Genomic DNA, 19,687 nt, shown 5'->3' with positions numbered 1-19,687 from the left:
GAAAAATGAGTGAGGTTGATGTGCAAAGGGTCATGAGCAGGAATAGAACACATAAAGTCAGAGGTACACTTTGCGTGCCTTAGCGCGTAGAGGAATACTTGTGCCAGTTTTGAATTAAATAGTGAATTAAAAATCCCAGGTTTCCTCCTGGTGACATCAGCATTTGTGTCACGCTTGTCAGCTCACATCCTAGACTGACATTTCCCTCAAGAGCTGCTGTCAACGTGTCGAGGATCATGGCACATTCTGGAACAGCATGGTGTGGTTGGAAGTGAGCATGTTTTTTAAGTCAAGTCTGTCCCGAACATACAAAGGTTAGAAACCTCCAATCCGTCAGACCTTTGGCATTACGAATAGTCTATTACATATCACCTGACAACCCTCACCCTCACCTTATACAATCAATGGAAACATGTCGACCTGGGGAAATTATGACATTGTTTAGTGAATTTTTACTTGGAAATATACTCTTCCGTTGAACTTGTTGCAAGTCACCCTGAATAAAACAGTCAGTTAAATGCCTGGCATGTAATAGTTAAATGCAAATGCAGAGATTGCCTGGCTAACAGCTCTCTCCTCTTGTATGAGCTTTCCCTTTGTGTGACATCTCTGAGCTGTCAATAAGTAGGTATGCCTTGGAATTTAATGTCTCTCATGCATGTAGGTTATTAAAAAAGCTGAGGATCAATAACCCATAAGAGGTACATGATAGGCCTGTCATCTCATCATTTCAGTCCCCTTGTTCTCCCAACCTCCCCTGCTTCAACAGAAAGACAAAACTTAAAGCCCCCCTGGTAATATGTATACCTTTCATCTTTCTTAACAGGATGCTGCAAGATTTAATTCAGATGCAAGGGTCGACTGTTTTGGCATTGTGAGCATTTATCATTGAAACCAGACTGTTTTACTTGCTACAAACTAATGAGTTAGTTACAAGATAATGAGCTGGTATAACGTTGGTTAGTTGCTGATTTTCAGTACATTAAAGTACTTTTTCAGAAACCTTTTTTTCCCTCAGCATGGCAAATCGAGAGTGGGACATAAACAGAGGCTAAGTGCTGGTAGATTTTTTTTTTAACTGTCTTTGGGAAGATGGCATATATTTACCAGCCACCTTGGCGAGCGTCTACGCATTATTTGGAGGACTTACTCTGTTCTCAAAGCCTTGCTAATGCTGCAGTGTTATTGTAGTTTTTCCATTTAACAGCATGGACATGTGGAGGGAATAGATAACACAAGGCAGCACCCAGAGCGCCATTTTGTGGCAAACAAGTCCCATGTGGTTGTTTTGCTGGAGATGGGTGTGATCAGGGACTAGCAATTAGATAAACTAGTTGCTTGGCAAAATGTTACTGCAAGTTGCTCACTAATTTTGGAAATTGTCAGCCGCTGCTGCTGGTATTCAACAAAGTCAGAAAACAGACATCACTTAACTGTTTTAACCACTTTTATCTCTTCCCCTCATCATCCCATCCGCCACTACCTATCCTCCCTCCCTAGCTTGCCTGAGAGCTTTGGCAGATTGATCTAAGCTAGGTCACCTCGGGTCAGATATTTAACACACAGACCTGATCCCTTCATCCTGTGGTTAGATATTTATCACACGGAGCTGATCCCATCAGCTCGCCACTGACCCAGCTCTGTGTTTGTTTACAGCTGTCTTAAAGAATTGACCCCTGCCAGCCTCAGTCTTTAGCTGTCATTGCCTCTGCCTGTTTTTGTGGCCACTCTCTCTCATTTACTCTTGTTTCCCTCCCAACTTGCTCTTTTTTCACTTAAATTTCTCACCTCCTCCCTCCCCTACTCTCTCTGTTTCCCTCCTTTCGTCATATCTCATTTTCCTCCCTTTTCCCTTCCTTTCTTCTTTCACCCAGTCTCGTCTCACCTTCCCCTCTCTCCCAACCCTGTCTAATCTACCCCCACATCATCTTCTTTCTCCTCAGCTTTCCCATGTCCTGTTTTTTTTTTTCTTCCCCTCTTCCTTCCTCTCTCTACTAGGTTGTATTATATTGACCTTACGTGATCCATCCATTTTCACCATAGTGTTTGTATTTGTGGTTTCTGGGCTTCACAGCAAAGATGCTTGCTAGAGTTGATGATCCCAAACCAAATAAATAATGCATATATGAAGTAAACTGAGTACCTAGCTCATTGTCCTTGCAATAAAATGATCTGTAAATACTTTTTATTCAAAACTGATGAACTTAGAAGGCTCATAGACTCCTTACTCCAAACTTCTGTTCCCCCCTCCCTTTATCCCCTTTCTTTACTTCATGACAATTGTGTGAAGTGTGGATCTTCTGGCATCCCAGATCAGTAGGCGGGATCAATGTCCCTCCTCACTAAAGGCTGAATTATGCTTCAGCGTTGGAAGAGTGTACGGGGGTTGTGCGAAGCACGCATTTCCTACGCAGCGCGTGTGTGTCCAACATACCTCTGCGAAACACACTGAGCAATTCTCCTCCCACCAATGTAGACCCTGTGACGTATGGTCGCTGCTCTTGGCAAGAGGACGAGTCGTATAGGTGCGGGTACTTGCGCACCTCCTCGGCCAGGGGCTCTTCCGCGAGATCCAGCATTCTCCAAAGTTTTCAAACACAACCGACGAGTCGAGACACAACAGTTGTTTTAAAAACGGCGCTGTCGGCCGGCACAACAACAGGATGTGATACCGGTTGCAACAAAATGCCGGAAATGATGTACTTCGGCGGACCAATCACAGCTCTTGTGGGGCTGCGGAGGGTCCGCGTAGTTACAATTTTTGGGAGGCGCGCGGCAAGGCTCTGCGGCGGTCGCACAACCCCCGTAAGCTTCGCACAACCTCCGTACGCTCTTCCAACGCGGAAGCATAATTCAGCCTTAAGATGTGTCCTCCTGGATCAAATCTGATCTGAGACCAGGGGACAGCAACTTGCCAGCACCCTTAATGTCTCTTAATGTCTTTTTGAGAAAGTTTGAATCGAATTCTATGGCCACAAGAATTTAACAGCCTCCACAGCAGCCCCTATCTGACAATGTGGTGTCTGGGCTTTCTTGTTATTGTTGTATATCGACTAGGATGCACCAGTGCACTTAAGTCCTCTGCCTTGTTCTTATACCGTTTGCACTTTGCTGGCTTGATCGTTACATGAGACAAATTTCCTCTAAGGATCAATAAATCAGAGTTGGCAGAAGCAACAGCCAAAGAAAAATGTATTTCTTATATAATGTAGATGCTTGTGGTGCATTGCAGAACAACCAGCATACCCCAGAGGAAGACTCCTGTCGAGACATTTGGTGTGATTGTCTTGCATGCCGGCTTTTCAGTAGATATGTTCTATTATTATTGAGCATTACAGCCGTCTCACTGCATTGACTATGATTAGCCTTTCCACTGTTTTTGATTCTGTTATTTCAGACGGAAAGGAGGATGATTCATCACATCATTATAGATCATTCTCATCAGTTTATGTGTTAGTGTCATTTTTTTATTGGTGTTCATGTAATAAAACATTGCCAGAGAAAAGTGCAGTTTGTTTGGGCAAGGAAAAATTCTCTTCTGGTCTATATATTGTCAATCATTTGTTCAGTTTAGATCTACCTTGTGCAGAGCAGAGCTGAGCAGCCAGTGTGTGTAGAGCATTCCCCTGGGACCAGACAGATGGTTTTAAATAGGTTGTTCAACCTAATTCATTAAAACTAGAGTGGACCTGTGCCTGAACTTGGGATGGACTGCTAGCTTAATCCCCTTGCCTTGGAGGGACCTATAAACCTTTTGGCTAGTTCCCAAATCTCCATAGAACCCTGTAGCAAGATTGGATTGTTGGATAGGGAGTTACCCTTGTAGTGTGCAGGGAAAGACATGGACTTCTTTTAAAAAATTTTTGCTTCAGCAGCTACAGTGGCCATTACATGCCAGTTATCAAAAGCACTTAGAGTTTGACTAGAAAAAGTAGTTACCTTTACATACATTTGGCCACTGGTTGAGCAGTGATGATTTGTCACCCCTAGAAGAGCGGAGAGTTACTGCTTTTGAGCCCCAACAGGACCAAGCACTACCAATTATCCTTGAGCAAGGGTATCTAATCCCTATATACATGTGTACCAGCCAGCTCTAGCAATTGGTTGCAATATGCCCTTGCTGTTGTCCTTGTGAAAATAAGCCACACACATACAGTACATTACCTACTGTTCCTTGAATTCCCCCTTTTTGCCCTCCCGCTCATGTTTTCCCACCTCCTCAGTGAAGAAGAAAAATGCTTGAGAGGTTAGTGAATTCTCTTGGCGAGGGTGGCCTCTGTTTACAAAAGTAAACTAAAATAAATTAATAAATAAAACGGAAAAATACACAACGGATGAAATTTGCCAGCCCACAGCACATCAGCTAGATTCTGCCAATTTTAAGGCCTACCTTGAAGAGCCAACAGATGGCCCGCAGTGCTGCCACTACTGCTGGAGAGTTGATCTCTTCACCTCTGGGTTGATGGTTCAATTCCCAACTGAACTGAGAGCCCCCATGCCCCATAGCACCGTACCCTGCCAGCCATCTGGCTGCACTGCACAGGGGAAATAACAGCAAAATATGAATTATTACTGGTGGATTTAAATATTTGCCTGTTTTTCCTCGTCTGTTTGGGAATTAATGCTGGGCGTCTAGCTCAGGGTCACACAGGTGCTTATTCCAAGTTTAGATCTCTTGTTTATTGTGGATGCCTGATCACTGGAAAATCAACATAAAATAACATGGGGGATGAATTGAGCTGTTTCCCACCTTTTAGTTAGAGGGGATATTTTGTGGGTAAAGATTTTCATGATGAACTATGATCCTTCTCACCCTACTTGAAGATGTTTTTTTTTTTCCTTTTTTCTTTAACACTTGATTCTGTTGTTGATAAAGCAGCTTCCTCTTCACATATTAACTTCGAGAAAGAAACAATGACTAACAAATAGAAGTTTGTTTGCTGTGGGTGTTTCAGTTTGCAGCTGAAATTAGAAGGAATATTTAATGGGCAAAGGATATCATGTTCCTTTTTGTTTGTAACCCTGGACACTCAAAGATTGCAGAGACTTTTATCTACATTATAATGATCTGTCTCGACTCCCCTCACATATATTCTCTCTATATTCTCTTTGTTTATGTTGCTTTCCAGTCGTAGAAGCTGAATACTATAGAATTCGTGCTGGAACACTTTTTGAAAGAGCACAGATTTAGGTTACGTCTCAACTTAAATTCAGTTTTCACAGGTTTTTAATGGTTTTAGCAAGTTCCACACCCCCAAAACAAAAGAATCCCAATCTAAACAAGTTATTATATTTTAAGAAAGCCACTAAGAAGCCATTTTTCATACTTCTTGAAAAGCTGATCCCTTCCTCCAAGCTCGAGGTTGTCATTTGAAACCGTGCAGTCACGTCATGCCCTGTTCTTATTTCATATAGACGTCTTCCTTCCTTATATTGTCACCAATCAATGTGCTGTCCTGTCCACTGTCCTTCCTTACAGGCCACAGAGAGTGAGCTGGGCGATGTGGACCTGTCTGGGCTCCCGGAGGCTGCAGTGGACAGTGAGGAGGAGGAAGAGGAAGATGAGGACCTGGAGAGGGCGTCAGACACTCTGCTGGGCCGAGATTTGGTCCGGGAGTGTCTGGAAAAAGAACCGGCTGACCGCAACGACGATGATATTGGTGAGAACTCTGCTCGGCTCTTCTTCTTGTCATCTGCTTGTGTGTCTGAGAGTGAGGGAATGAGTGAGTGTATCTGTGTGCACTGTTCTCTCTCATTCACTTTGGATTTTCTTTCAAATCTGGCAACCTTTCCTTCTTGAAAAAGTTTATTGTTTTTCTTGTCTTCACTGAAATGAATTCAAATGGTCTATCATCAACCAATGAATAACAGTATCACTTTACATTTTGATTGAATTGATTAATTGACCTATAAATGAAGTGGCTCCTTCCATGATTTATGCGTACGTGCATGTGTGCATGTTGTATTCTTTGTTTCCCAGTTCATTTGTTCTCACCTAGTTGCTTCTTTCTCTCTCTCATGGACACTGTCTGTGCAGTCCTTTACAGACACCATCCATCATTCAGTAAACACACGCAGAGAAGATACACACACGCCTCTCCCACTATAAACCCCCCTGCAGTGGTCTCTAAACACAAGTGCCCTTCCAGTTTATTTTTACGTGAGCAATCAGTGAGACGACCTCATTAGTGGGACCCAGTGGGGTCTTGGAGGAGAAGGTGACCACATCAGAGAGCTCAGAGAGTTTGCGATGGGCTGCCATGCTGTGTGCCCACTGGGAGGCTGGCCTTCTCATGGCCTTCTCCTCTGCTGGCTGGTTAGACTGGCAACCCACTGAGAGGAGAGGAGAAAGAAAGAGAGGAGGATGGGAGAAGAGGAAAAGAGTTGAAGTCCAACCCGGGGTCAAATAGCCTAGTATTTATGTGATCGTATAATTTCTAGCTTCAATAATTCATTTTAAATCTTGCAGTTTTGCAAATTTGTGGGCCTAAAATGGCATGGAGAGGTAACTGTTTGAATTGTGCAACTTCAGAATACCCAGAAATTGAAAGATGACTGCAAGAAATTGCTTACTCATCAAAACAGATCCTCTGGTGCTTGCAGAGATAGAGCTGCTGTTTCAGGTTTGCTTAGTTTTACCCCTAAGGTTTAATTTGTTGAGAAAGGTTCATACCACTTACAATATCTTACACCGAATTACTGTAAATAATTTGGGCTGATGGCGTGAAACTACACTGTTTCAGTTATGGAGAATGGGATACCATTCTCAGTTAGAGACACACTTGAGGGTCCTGTCTAGCCTGATAAGCCAGTTTTATTTTTACATGACAATTATGCCTAGTGCAGCGTTAACCTGCTTAGTTTACCAGAAGCATGGCATTTACCATATCAGGACGGTTCAGATGGCGTCAGTGTGCACTAAATCGGTATTCAAAGAATCTAAATTCTGTCTCTTTTATTACAATGTCTTATGCAGCAAACCCTTGTTTCATTATTTTTGGCCCAGCACCTTCCCTTTTTTGGCCTGGATGTGCGTGCACATTTCCAGTTTGTTTATGTAGCACCCCCCCACACACACACCTGGTACTCCAAGCAGGTTAAAACAAATGCTAAGAATGATCTGAAATGACTGTGACTGGTCGATTGAGGTTTGTCAGAGACTAAAGAAGAAAGAGAGTTGGAGGGAGAGAGAAAATCAACAAGGAGTGGGAACAACAGCAGTGGGAACAAAAGGGAGTCATTGAGCCAGACTCTATAGTGTACTGGTTGGAGCCAGGTTGCTTTGTTTTCAGACACAGTGGAGAGAAAAGGGGGCAGAAAAGATTCAGACATGAAGAGAAAGAAAGGAAGAGGGCATGATAGTTCCTCAGAACACATTACCTCTTTACACTTCTCACAGCAATTCTAGATACTTAACCTTTAGAACCGTCTGCCCGTAAGTGCTGATCTAGTCCATAATGGTATCTCCAACAGTAAACAAAAACAACAAAAACAATTGAGATATCATCTGTTGTACTCCATTAGTGTGATTTAACATTCCAGTGTATGTGAAACAGGGAGCAGATCAGTTTGCTTTGCATCTATTTGTATTAGAATTTTTTTGGGTTAGGTTTCTCTTCCCCTACTGACGTATGCATCGTAATCCCTGTTGTCTTATGAGAGCCACATGACTACTATTTTAGTTTTGTTTTCTTTTAACTTCTCACTTTGAACTTTAAGTGACCTCGGGAACTATTCAGTTCAGTATCAGTGAAGAATGAAATAAAATAAAATAAAATAAAAAAGACTTTGTTTATGTTTTTTTTTTTTAAAGGTCATTGTTATTTTTGGTATGTTTCATGTTTGTTTCTTCTCGGTTTCTAAATCCCATCACACTGATACAAATTCTTATTGTGGCGTTGTCTGTCTCATACTTCTGTTTGTCTTTCTTTCATCTCATATTTTTCTGTTAAATTGCTTTTCTCGCTGTTATCCACCCTGGGTCTCACCCTCGCTCCTGTTCTCGTGTGCAAACAGAGCAATTGTTGGAGTTCATGCACCAGCTACCAGCCTTTGCCAACATGACCATGTCGGTGCGGAGGGACCTGTGCAGTGTCATGGTGTTTGAAGTGGTGGAGCAAGCCGGCACAGTCATACTGCACGACAAACAGGAGGTACGGATGGACTAGTCACAGTCAAAACTATGGAATCAAAGACATGTTTATCAGGATGTCTATGGAAAATCATCGGAAAAAGTCCCTAATTTGGGATCCAAGACCTTGGAAAGTTGTCTTAAATGCTGTTCTGAGAAATGTTTACTAAACACAATTAGACTTCATTGCCCCTAAAAATTCATTTCCTGGTTAGCTGTGTTCAGTTGAAAATATATATAATTTTTTTTTTTTTTTTTTTTTTTACATTTTTTCTCTACTTTAAATTGGTCTTACACTAATGACAGACACCACTAAACACATCTTAAATATTCTTCATTTTGGCTTTCCATAACTTGCAAAGTCCCTAGTGTCAGCCCACAAACACACACACTCACACACACACACACACACAACCCACAAATGTGGAGGAGCAGGCAAGTGTGGGTGGATATACAAATGATAAGGACTCACATCAAAATTGAAATAAAATAGAAAATTAAGAAATATGCTCGCAGGCACAAAACCAAAGATGAATGCAAATGCATAGAAGCACACATTAGCGCACTCTCACACACACACACACACACACACACACACACACACAGTGAAACAGAGTACATGCAGGCATGGAGACACTTATTTGTACACGCATCCTGCATCCCCACCCCACGGCGTCTTGCACTCTACCTAAGCTAATCTTACACAAAAGCCTGTATGTGCAAACTCACTGCAGAGTGAAAGGCCAGTCAATCATTTACGCTGCTACACAGCTAATTAATTAAGTTACGTGGCTGGGAAATGGGAACTATGTCATGGCTGTTTGGATACACACGGCAGCATTAGAGCAGACTGTGATAAATGGAGTGAACTGTCAGCCGCAAAGCTGGTGTGGGCTGGAATCTGCATCTCACACACACACACACACACACACACAATGTCTTTGAGTGTCTGTGTGCATGTATATGTGTGAACATTTCTTTTTTTAACAGTGTGAGCCTGTGTGCATATTTGTGTGTGCCCACATGTATAGGTGGTGGTACTATATGCATCATGTGTGTGTTCAGGCTTTTGATAGATGAGTTGAAGGTCAAAGAGAAGCACTCACAACTGAGCACTTCTGTTCTAGGAGAGAGACAGAGAAGCTAAGAGAAATAAACAAGTAGACAAAGAAGATGACAAGAGGGATAGACTGAGAGAGACAGCCAGCAGCTGATAATACTATAAAACAACTGATAATAAGAGAGCAGGCAGTGAGAGATTGACAAATAGAGCACGGCCGGGTGAGACTGAGTGAGAGAATGAAAAAGCATTGAGAGGAAAGTATCAGGTGAAGTTGCAGAGGGAGGCGGCCCTCTGGACTCATTCATTCCCTCTCCATTCAGTCGCAACCGAGATGAATGAGTGTTATATTATGCCTGCTAGTGTTTTCTTTCAAAAGCCATCCCCAAAGACACAATGCCTTCACACTGGCATAGTCATACTTCACCACTCACATTATGCTCACTGTATGCCAAATGTCAGTTCAAAATATATACCTATTCATACAGTTACTCTTCTGAGACAGTATGCAGCGTCTGTCCCCTGGTTGGATAGTTGCCCCTACTTTCAGGTCCTTTTCATAACTTTTGTTCAGTGTATTAGAGCTTATTATATGTTGGAGTGATACACCAAAGTTTTTGAAATGGTCTAAATGGCCGTAATCCGCGTGCACCAAACTGCAGTCAGACCTTAATTCCATGATCCTGATTTTATATGTTTGATCGCATTATCTTTGTATTCCCAAGCCCAAATAGACCAGCTATATGTTTTGTGATTCCCTGATATTATACAATACAAGATTTTGTAGTTTTCATCTCAATAGTAGAACACAGACAGGATGCAATAGTAGCAGTAGATGTTGGCCAAAAAGACACTGTGAAATAGGTGCAGTATGAAATATGTGAGAAGCACTTGACATATGTTTGATGTGGTCTCTGTGCGCTCTATCCGCAGCTGGACCTGTGGTATGTGATCCTGAACGGTGCCGTGGAGATCAGCCACTCAGAGGGAAGAACGGAGACTCTCTGCATGGGAAACAGCTTCGGCATTTCTCCAACACTAGACAAGCAGTTCATGAACGGAGAGGTTCGGACCAAAGGTGACGACTGCCAGGTGAGAAAAACAGCGAAAGAAGTGAAGAGAAAGCACTGGTGATCGTGGCATTACACAGCTAAAGATGTTGGTGAACACTTGCAGCCTTGATGCAGCTGTTCTGATGATCTGATGATGTTTCATTCACACACATTTTACTTAGAAACAGAAATCTTCGCCACCGCTGAACTCAAGGTAAAGCTTGCACGGGAATGGGTTGAAGTGCAAGAGGAAACAAAGTTAAATAGGTCCAGTGAAGAGGCACCACTCTCGCTCACAATATAAATATAATATGCACCATTAAAATCACTGACATTTCAGCCCGCAGAGACTTTCGTCGGTCATTTTTATGGTGAGGAAGCAAGTTGTTGTTTCACTTGACCCACAACTGAAACTCACCACGCTTTACCCGAGCAGTTAGGCATTGATGATTGAAATAAATAATTATAATAACCAGGTTTAATAAGAAAATTCCACATACTTTCTGATAATTTTTGTATCCACGGTTTTTATAATATAGAGATGACTGTTTTATTTTTTTTATTTATTTTTTTTTTTTTTAACATTTTTTGTAAATAGTTTGAAAGCAAGCCTAAATCAGTCTACCCTTGAATTTTAACCTCTTTTTTTAACCTGTTTTTCTTTCATGGTAAAACTTGTTACACTTTAACAAATATTGCATATTGAATCTCATTTTAGTCCTAGTGTTTACTATCATGCAGTGTTTTGTTTTTTGTTTTTGGTTTTGGTTTTTGTTTTTTTGGTTGTGATGGATGACATCTCAACCATTGTCTCATTTGTCTCATGTTGGGTTCCTGGTCAGCGCTCAGGAGGAAGCCGTTTTCGTTGTAGAGGGTGGTGAAATTGAAGAAGTTGCGGTATCAAAAGTGTCTTAGCCTTCTTAGTCTCTAAACTGCCCAGTTCCTCCATTGCATGCATCATTTCCTGTCCGCACACACATAGATGCAGAGCTGGGGCTTCGCAAGGCAAGTGAAGACAGTGATGATTCAGTTAAGGGAAGTGTAACAAGTGGACATGCTGTGGACTAGTAGCTAGGCGGAGAGGCACGTGTTCTTTGCACATTGTGTTCACTGGAACATTATGGAAAATCAGTGTAGCTGTATTGTCAAATAGTAGTCAAAGATGTTTTTGCAAGTTGGTTTGTTGAAATGTACCTGGACCGAAGAAAGACAGATCTGTAGCTAGACAGCCAGTTTAATAATTGGATTTTAATTTGCGTCCAGCCATCCCTCCATGCCTCCCTCGCGCTGCCCTCATGGTTCGGCGTTGCTGCTGTTTGAGTACCCGGCTGTGGTGCAGAGTAGCGTTTTACTGTACTATAAGTTCACCCGCTGTCCCCATGTCGTCCTCGACCAGTTCGTCTGCATCGCCCAGGAGGACTACTGGCGCATCCTCAACCACGTGGAGAAGAACACACACAAGGTGGAGGAGGAGGGGGAGATTGTGATGGTGAAGGAGCACCGCGAGCTGGACCGCAGCGGGACCAGGAAGGGACACATCGTCATCAAGGTGAGATGGAAAGACAGCGGCAAATCATCTTGAACAAAGTGCTCATTAGAGGAATACGAAATTAAAAAAAAAAAATCATGACATGAGCTTGAAAAAATGTGTGCCTTTTTGTTTTTCATCAGTGTATACATTTAGGTATTTTATGCAAAGGTAAGATCAAGTGCTGTTTAATCACTCCATGGCCAGCTCAACCAAAATTTTTACATTACAGAAACATGATAATTCAATGAGTATGAACTGGAGTGTTATAGGAAAAAGTGGGATTGTTGGAAGAACATCAAGCATGACTTGGATTCAAGCTTACAGTGTTGCAGATACTGCATACCTTTGCCTGCTGAGCCACTAATGATTTTAGAGGGGATCAGCTAGGCTGTCGCTCCCCTTTTTAACACGTAAAATTAAATGCTGCTCCTTGTTAACTAGATTTTAAGGAAACAGCAAGAACAAATGAGGGCAGTATGGTTTCTTAGCAGTCAAAAAGACTGTCCTTCAACCAGACAACCTGAGTTCAAGCCTTTTGTAGAACAGTATGAACCATGTTAAAGCATCCTCGAGCAAGACACTAAATCTCTATTAGACCCAAAGGTGCTGTTTTTTATCTGCCTCTGACCTCTGACCTCCCTAGAGTGGAACAAGTGAAAGGAAAATTACCACACAGGGATCAATATAGTAGCACATCATCATTATCACCACAGAATGATGAATTTTCCTTGTTAGATTGGATTGAATCCGCCACTGAGCGAAAGGGAGGCAATTCATGAAGGATTGGGGTTCAAGTACAAGGTCAAGTTAGACTGATGCTTCGCCCAAAGCTTGACTTTTGTTGGTAAATTGGTAAAAATCAAGAAAGAAATCTCCGCATCTTTATCTAGAGGAGTTGGAGGGGAGGGCACACAGGAGGTTTGGTGTTCAAGGTTCGCCTCAAGCTCAGTCACATGGTAGCAAGCTAATGAACATACCTAACCTGACCCGGAGCTTGACTTAACTTAAATAACTCCATTCAGAGATCAAAATTCTCAGTCGATTTTTCATCATTATGTCCTAAATACACTTAAACGCCTCAGATTGATTTGAAAATCACCCCATTATAAATTGAACATGCCCTCACATTTCTTACAAGCGCCAGTGACTTTGCACGGGGCTCTCAGCTGATCGTTCAGAGGCACCGTGAGCACTATTAGTGTTTGCCGGTGCATTTGCTTGTACACTGCATCGCTATACGCTTCAAGGCCGTTTGATCCTCCTCCCGAGCCTCCAGAGGCAGCCAAGTATTGATTGGATAATGGGCCCTGAATGATTCTCCTGGTCTCTGCTCCCAGGAAGCCTGCGGGCTCCAAAACACATCCAGAGGAGATGAGTCAGTTCACAAGTGTTAGCATTTCCGCTTCTGTTTTTGGCTTTGTTCTTCAGTTGTCAGATAAAAATGGATGCCTTTTTAGTTTCTATTCCCTGTCAAATGAGCCGTTTCCTCAGCAACCTCAGCTGTTATGCAGTTGACGATTTCTCAAAACAGAAGTTGTATGTTTTATCTTCCTGAGGCAGAATATCAAGTAGTGCAGTCAGGAAAGGAGTACAGAATTTTGTCTCCTCATTTTCTGTCTAATTAGACTCTACCTGCCCATCCACGTCATTATCGCTTAATTATAACTGAGTGCATTCATAGTTTATGTCTTCCATAAGCAGCATACCTACAGAACTTACTTAACAACCCCGTACACTACTATCTATGCAGCAGTCACATTTCATATATTTTCCATCCAAAACTGCTTTCGCCAACGCATTTTCTAATCACACATCTAGAAATCATAAATTAAGTCCTGTAGAAATGGAATGAGTAAGGATTGGATACCTTATCAACACAAGTGGAGTTTGCATTTGTGAAATATGTGACTTTTGCCCATGACTGTGTGTGTCCGTGCGCGCGTGCGTGTGTGTTGACAAGTAACCGACAGCTCCGTTCAATATCTGCATTTTTCTAGTTTATGTCCTTGTCAGTTTTATGATTAATATGGACATACTGTAATTTATTCGAATCTGTGTATACGTGTGTGAGCACTTGCTTGCATGTATGTATTTTTGCCTGTATGTCCGCCTGTCTGTGTGTATGCTTGTGTGTGTGTGTGCCTATATGTACATCTGCTTGTGTGATTTTGGGTGTCTTAGACATGTGTTTGGGTTTATGTATATTTATTTCAGTGTATGTTTGCGAGCATTTCCCTGTAGTATTAAATTCATGTATGTTTGTTTCTCCCTATCTATGTGTGTGTGTGTGTTTGTTTATCACCCTAGGGAACCCCAGAGCGTCTGATCATGCACCTGGTGGAGGAACCGTCGGTGGTGGACCCCACCTATATCGAGGACTTCCTGCTGACCTACAGGACCTTCTTGTCCAGTCCCATGGAGGTCGGCAAGAAACTACTGGAGTGGTTCAAAGTGGACAGCCTCCGAGACACGGTGAGTGTGTGGGGATGATGGCGTAGCATTGCGTGTGTGGATGTGTGCATGACACATATGACGTTGGTATATGTGTACAAGTTGGGTTTATCTCCCTGCATGTGCCCACGGGTCACGGAATCTTGAAAAGTATGATGCAGTCAGGGAAATAACATTGCATTTAGGAAATTCGTGGGACAAGTCATGGAATATCATGGAATTTTAGTCAAAATCAGAGTGATTTCATTTAACTTGAACAGGACCTCTGAATCTTAACTGTGTTAAAAATTTGGTCAAGGAGAAGAATATTATGTTTACATAGGTTGTGGAACTAAAACATTTTAGGCATGGAAGAAATAAGGGAACCCTGTATGTATGTGTGTGTGTGTGTGTTTGTATGTGTGTGTGTGCGCGCGCTTTTGTTTATACTGCAGTGGTGATGGATGTGAAAGTGTGTGCATGTGTCTCTATGACAGTTCATGTGTATTTTGGATAAGAATTGGACATGAAAGGTCATGCGGGTGAGTGGGCTGGGGCGGGTAAAATGTTAGTGTGTGTGTGTGTGTGCGCGCGCGCGCGTGTGTGTGTGAGCATATAGAGTAGGAGAGCATATGAGTATATACACTGCGGTTAGAGTGTGTGTTTTGCATCCCCACTGGGTTTATGCGGGCAGTTTTACACGCCTGTCCTTGTGCTCCTATTGGCTCATATGTCATTATTTGTGTTTACACGTCTTGGTGGAGATTCATGTGTGTGTCGCTTAGCTGGCGATCAATAAGAGTTCAGCTAGCTCAGCTGTCTTTGAGGCTGGCAGAGATTCATTCAAGCCTGACACTCCCATAGCCCGTAACCGATTTAACCTAAGATTTGTCTTGTGCTGTCAATAGCGTTTATGGTCTTGTCATTTGGCCTCATAATCTTTGGCCCCAGTAAATAGGCTGCAACCTGTAGAGAACAGGCAGGAAGAGGGGGAAGAAAGATATATGTAATGTGAGAGATGGAGAGAGAGAGAGAGAGAGTGGGAAAAGAGATACTGTGTGTTTAAAAAGTGATAGGTTCTGTCAGACATTGATTGATTGACTGCTGTTGTGACCTTTTGCTAACATCTAAACAAATGTTACCTTTAGTATAAATTTGCTGAAGTCCACCCATTGTTTACCAATGTCCTCTGCCTTAAAATAGTCGTTCTATTCATCATCGTCAGATGAATTTTGAGCAACGCCTGGGTAAGACGTTTTACCAGCAGAAAGCAGTGATCTGCTTTCTGCTGGTATGCAGCAGGTCATTATTTAGCCTTCCTGCTGCTCCTCATGCATTACCAGCCTACTGGAAGAGAATTTTCAGAGAAACAAGCCACATGGATCCATAATTGGGATAAATTATGGATTTACGCCATTAAAAAAGTCGCATCACGGCTGATTTCATCATGATATAGTGTATAATCAAGAACCTTACTTAGCACATATGGACAGTGTTAGACGTCATGGTGACAAAGTGCACTCCGGAGAGAATATCTGGTTTTAAATTCCCCTTATTGACAAGCATCCTGCCTGCTGAAGTTTTGTTAAGCAAAACTGTGAATCCCCATCAGCTTATGTCGCTCTGTAGCTCACCTCTGACCTCAACGTGACATGTACTGAAATAGCACAACATCTTTGAAGAAATGGGAAATTCAAATTAAACGTTACAGTGAACTGTATCAAAAGATGTGTGTGATTTGTGTCTACCCTGAATAAATTTCTCATTGTGTCAGGCTTTTGAAGAACTGGGTTGTGAGGAGAAAATGTAAAAAGGAACTGTATCAAAAGCGGTGTATGATTTAATTTGTGTTTCTACTGTGAATAAAGCCTCTCTTTGTGTCTCCAGGTAACGAGAATAGTGTTGCTATGGGTCAACAACCACTTCAACGACTTTGAAGGTGATCCGGCCATGACTCGCTTCCTGGAGGACTTTGAGAAACATCTAGAAGCCACAGTAAGATCAAAGTCCTCAGTCTGTGCTCAGTTTTTATTGCAGTACGTTTTTTCACACTTGCACATGAAACTGTTTGGACCATTACGACACACACATATGAACAGGAAGTCACCGGTTCACCTCTGTGTGGCCTCTTGGAAAGTAATTTTCTGCAAGTATACGTTTTGTTGTTGTTTTTTGTTTCTTTTTGTTTCATTTTTTCCCACAAAGTCTACCACCCCTTTCCAAAACCTCACACCTCTAGTTCATCAGAGCTTTTATTCTCATAGTTAATTAAAATTTTAAGCGAGCCAGTCACCTCAGGTTAACATCATTCATTAAAAGATGTGGTCCGTCCCCTGTCAGGAGAGCAGCTGAGTTTATGTCGTATAAAATTTCAAATGGGATATTTATTATCAGTATTCTTTTCATTTTGTCAATACATATTCATGCCATTTAAAGCAACCAGCCTCTGCATCATTTACTGTATTACAGAAACACATTGCAGTAATGACAGTGGTATAACCATTATCAACATACTTTTTTCTTTTTTTTAAATCAGTAAAGATCTATCTTTAATTAGGGATGACTACATAAAATCCTTTATAAGGTGAGACCTTTAAAGAAAATTGTGTTTGTGAATGCATTGAAGCTTCACTTTTGGGTCTCTTCGACGGATTTGCAGCCGGTCTGTTTGCAAGCGATTGCTATTCAAGTCGATTTTCCTCCCAAAACTACAAAGCACACCTTTGAAAAAAAAATGACTTCCCAGTGCAGCGCTCCTAATGCTCACCCTCTCCTCTTTTGCCCTGCCTGTCAGAAAATGAAGGGCCACTTGCGGCTGTTGAACATAGCGTGTGCAGCCAAGGCCAAGTGGAGGCAGATCACCCTGCAGAAGGCATCCAGGGAGTCGCCTCTCTTCTTCAGCCTGCAGGGCGGCAGTGAGAGGGGCTTTGGCATCTTTGTTGAGTCGGTGGAGGAAGGAAGCAAGGCAGCAGAGGCAGGACTCAAACGGGGAGATCAGGTGGGATGACATGTGACACAGCACTGATATCTGTATAGTTTCACAAATGCCTTCCAAGAATGCTGATAACTTCCATAAAGCATCGATAAAGCACAGGCATGTTTTATTATAGACTGAATTGGCTGCCGTTGATAATAAAATTAAATTTTGTTATAACCAGGTTACCAGTTAGAAACTCAAAACACCTGAAAGGGTGTTTTTTTTTTCCCTTGAAGATGAATGCTAATCGTAGACCTGTCAAAGGAGTACAAATCTTTGACCAGTTTGTGTTGGAGGTGTTAGTTTTTATTGTCACGTGACCTGCCCTGCAGTCTCTAAATCAGCAGTCTTACTTTCAGGCACTAAAGTGAATATGGTTAAACTGAGTCCACAAAATGGGCTTGTTTTAATACTTTGAGATTTCCTCTGGCCAAGATTAAAACTGAACTCTTGGCTCTGTGTTGAAATCCTGTATTAGCAATTTGAAGGCCAAGGCGGCCAATATCCTGCCTTACCCAAAATTTTAATCTACGTCAACTCTTCTGCTTCAAATCTTTAATCCACTTAAACTTAATCATTTCAGTTTGCACACAAGTACAAAGTGAAACAAGAAGCTTTTTCATGAGATCAGAAATGTATGTTGTCTGTTGCTCCACTGTCCAAAAGTGAATGTTCCTTTAGACACAGACAAAAATTGGTGTTGCCTTTCCTGACATCATGTAATTTGTGATAAACTTTCTGGCGATTTTTTTTTTTTTTTTTTTTTTTTTTGACAGATTTGTTATGACTTTTGTCTTGTTTCAGATCATGGAGATCAATGGTCAGAACTTTGAAAACATTTCCTACTCCAAAGCTGTGGACATCCTGAGGAATAACACACACCTCTCCCTCACTGTCAAAACCAACATATTTGGTGAGTGGACTTACAGACTTATACACACATACAGCATCATCAGTGCCATCCTTAGAGATGTCGGATACAGTCAAGTGACTTATCTCATTCCTTCACTGAATGTCTCTAACCATGTTGCAGAAATAAACAGAGACTGAGACAGACACTAACCAGTCCTCTCTCTTTCCTCCCTCCACGGACTGTAGTCTTCAAAGAACTCCTCAGCAGGATTGTTCACGAGAAGAAGAACGGCGGACCTCACATCCCAAAGATTCAGGAGAAGAAGGGCAATCGCTTCTCCATCCCTGACCTGCCAGGAGACATGGAGTTCCCTACGGACCAGAAGAGCACCCGGAAAATGAAGGCCAACACTGTGTCAGGAGGACGCAACAAGATCAGGAAGATGCTGGAGAAGACACGCTTTAGCATCCTGCCACCCAAGCCATTCAGGTAAGACAATTTGAGGAGTTCTGCATTACCTAAACTCCAAAGAAAGGCATTTTGCAGTTTTACAGACACCAAAACTGTTCAAAGTATATTCCAGCATTGCTGCAACAGAAAATATTTGGAAGGGTAACATATTTTAGCATTACTGTGGCAGAAATTTCAGGTATCAGTACACTATATTAAAGAGAGGAGGCATTATTTGGACACTGTGGCGTTGACCCTTGCATGTCATTAGTTTTGGTTTATTGTGATGTTGGAGGTAGTGAAGCTCAGTCTACTTTTGCACTCATTGTAAGTCGCTGTGGGTAAGTGTCAGCTTAATTTCTAAAATGTAAAATGGAACATCATCATCATCATTACCGTCATCGCTGTCGTCCGCAACCGCCCATTGTACTTGCAGCATCTGGAGCCATTGAAAGTAATTGTGCAGACAGAGGCTCACATTCAATATTCCAGCCATAACGTGCTATTACAGACTTGATTTCATTTCATCATTTCATGCTTCCCCGGGCCTCATTAAACTCCATATTGTGTCAGCGCTGGTGAGGGAAGATGCTATTCTGGCCCTGTTAATTACGGAGCTAACTGTCGGTATGGCTCTCACGTACTGTAAACACATGCACAAGACGCACACGTTTGCATGCAAACACTTTCACTGTCTTTCTCTCTCTCTCTCACACACACACACACACACACACACCCAAATGCCCCGCATCTCTGTCTCTGCTCCATCAGTTTCCAGCTCTGCGGTGATTACATCAACCGAGCCACACAGTATGCATGAAAACTGATTGCACTCTGCCTCATAACGCCATGCACTATCACACAGCCATTGAACCGATGCGACGCACAGCTTCCAAAGACCCATCTTGTCGTTCTGTTTATCGACCATACAAGGCCTTTCATGGCGTTTTTATTTCGCCGGTTGGCACCATTCAAGCCCTTCTTTGATTTGACGGAATTGACGACTGATTAAAGGGAACGGAGATGAGAACAGAGATAAGGCGGAGTGATTCAGAACAATCAGGATTCATCAGTGCTTGTTGGAGGATGAAAAATTAAGGGGGGAGGAAAAGGGGGAGAAACATGCTGGTGGGCTAGATGCATGAACAACATCAATGAATTTATTTAACATAGTTGTCTGTGTGTTCTGCATTTGCACGTGCA

The 19,687-nt window shown here is 42.2% G+C and overlaps 1 protein-coding gene across 5 annotated transcripts in view; it reads left to right on the top strand.

The window, feature by feature from the left end:
- The window catches only part of rapgef6 (Rap guanine nucleotide exchange factor (GEF) 6), a 188,188-nt gene that overhangs the window by 119,298 nt on the left and 49,203 nt on the right, over positions 1 to 19,687 (top strand). For all 5 annotated transcript variants that reach the window (XM_030069454.1, XM_030069452.1, XM_030069453.1 and 2 more), the window contains 9 exons: positions 5,480 to 5,660; positions 8,017 to 8,153; positions 10,125 to 10,283; positions 11,640 to 11,792; positions 14,082 to 14,246; positions 16,092 to 16,199; positions 16,999 to 17,202; positions 17,986 to 18,094; positions 18,280 to 18,523. In XM_030069454.1, the coding sequence (XP_029925314.1) occupies positions 5,480 to 5,660; positions 8,017 to 8,153; positions 10,125 to 10,283; positions 11,640 to 11,792; positions 14,082 to 14,246; positions 16,092 to 16,199; positions 16,999 to 17,202; positions 17,986 to 18,094; positions 18,280 to 18,523 (1,460 nt within the window). The remainder of the gene's footprint in view (positions 1 to 5,479; positions 5,661 to 8,016; positions 8,154 to 10,124; positions 10,284 to 11,639; positions 11,793 to 14,081; positions 14,247 to 16,091; positions 16,200 to 16,998; positions 17,203 to 17,985; positions 18,095 to 18,279; positions 18,524 to 19,687) is intronic.

This window comes from Myripristis murdjan, chromosome 14 (genome assembly GCF_902150065.1).
Source record: "Myripristis murdjan chromosome 14, fMyrMur1.1, whole genome shotgun sequence".
Classification (NCBI taxonomy): Eukaryota; Metazoa; Chordata; class Actinopteri; order Holocentriformes; family Holocentridae; genus Myripristis; species Myripristis murdjan.
This window is presented reverse-complemented; position numbering and strand designations above follow the sequence as displayed.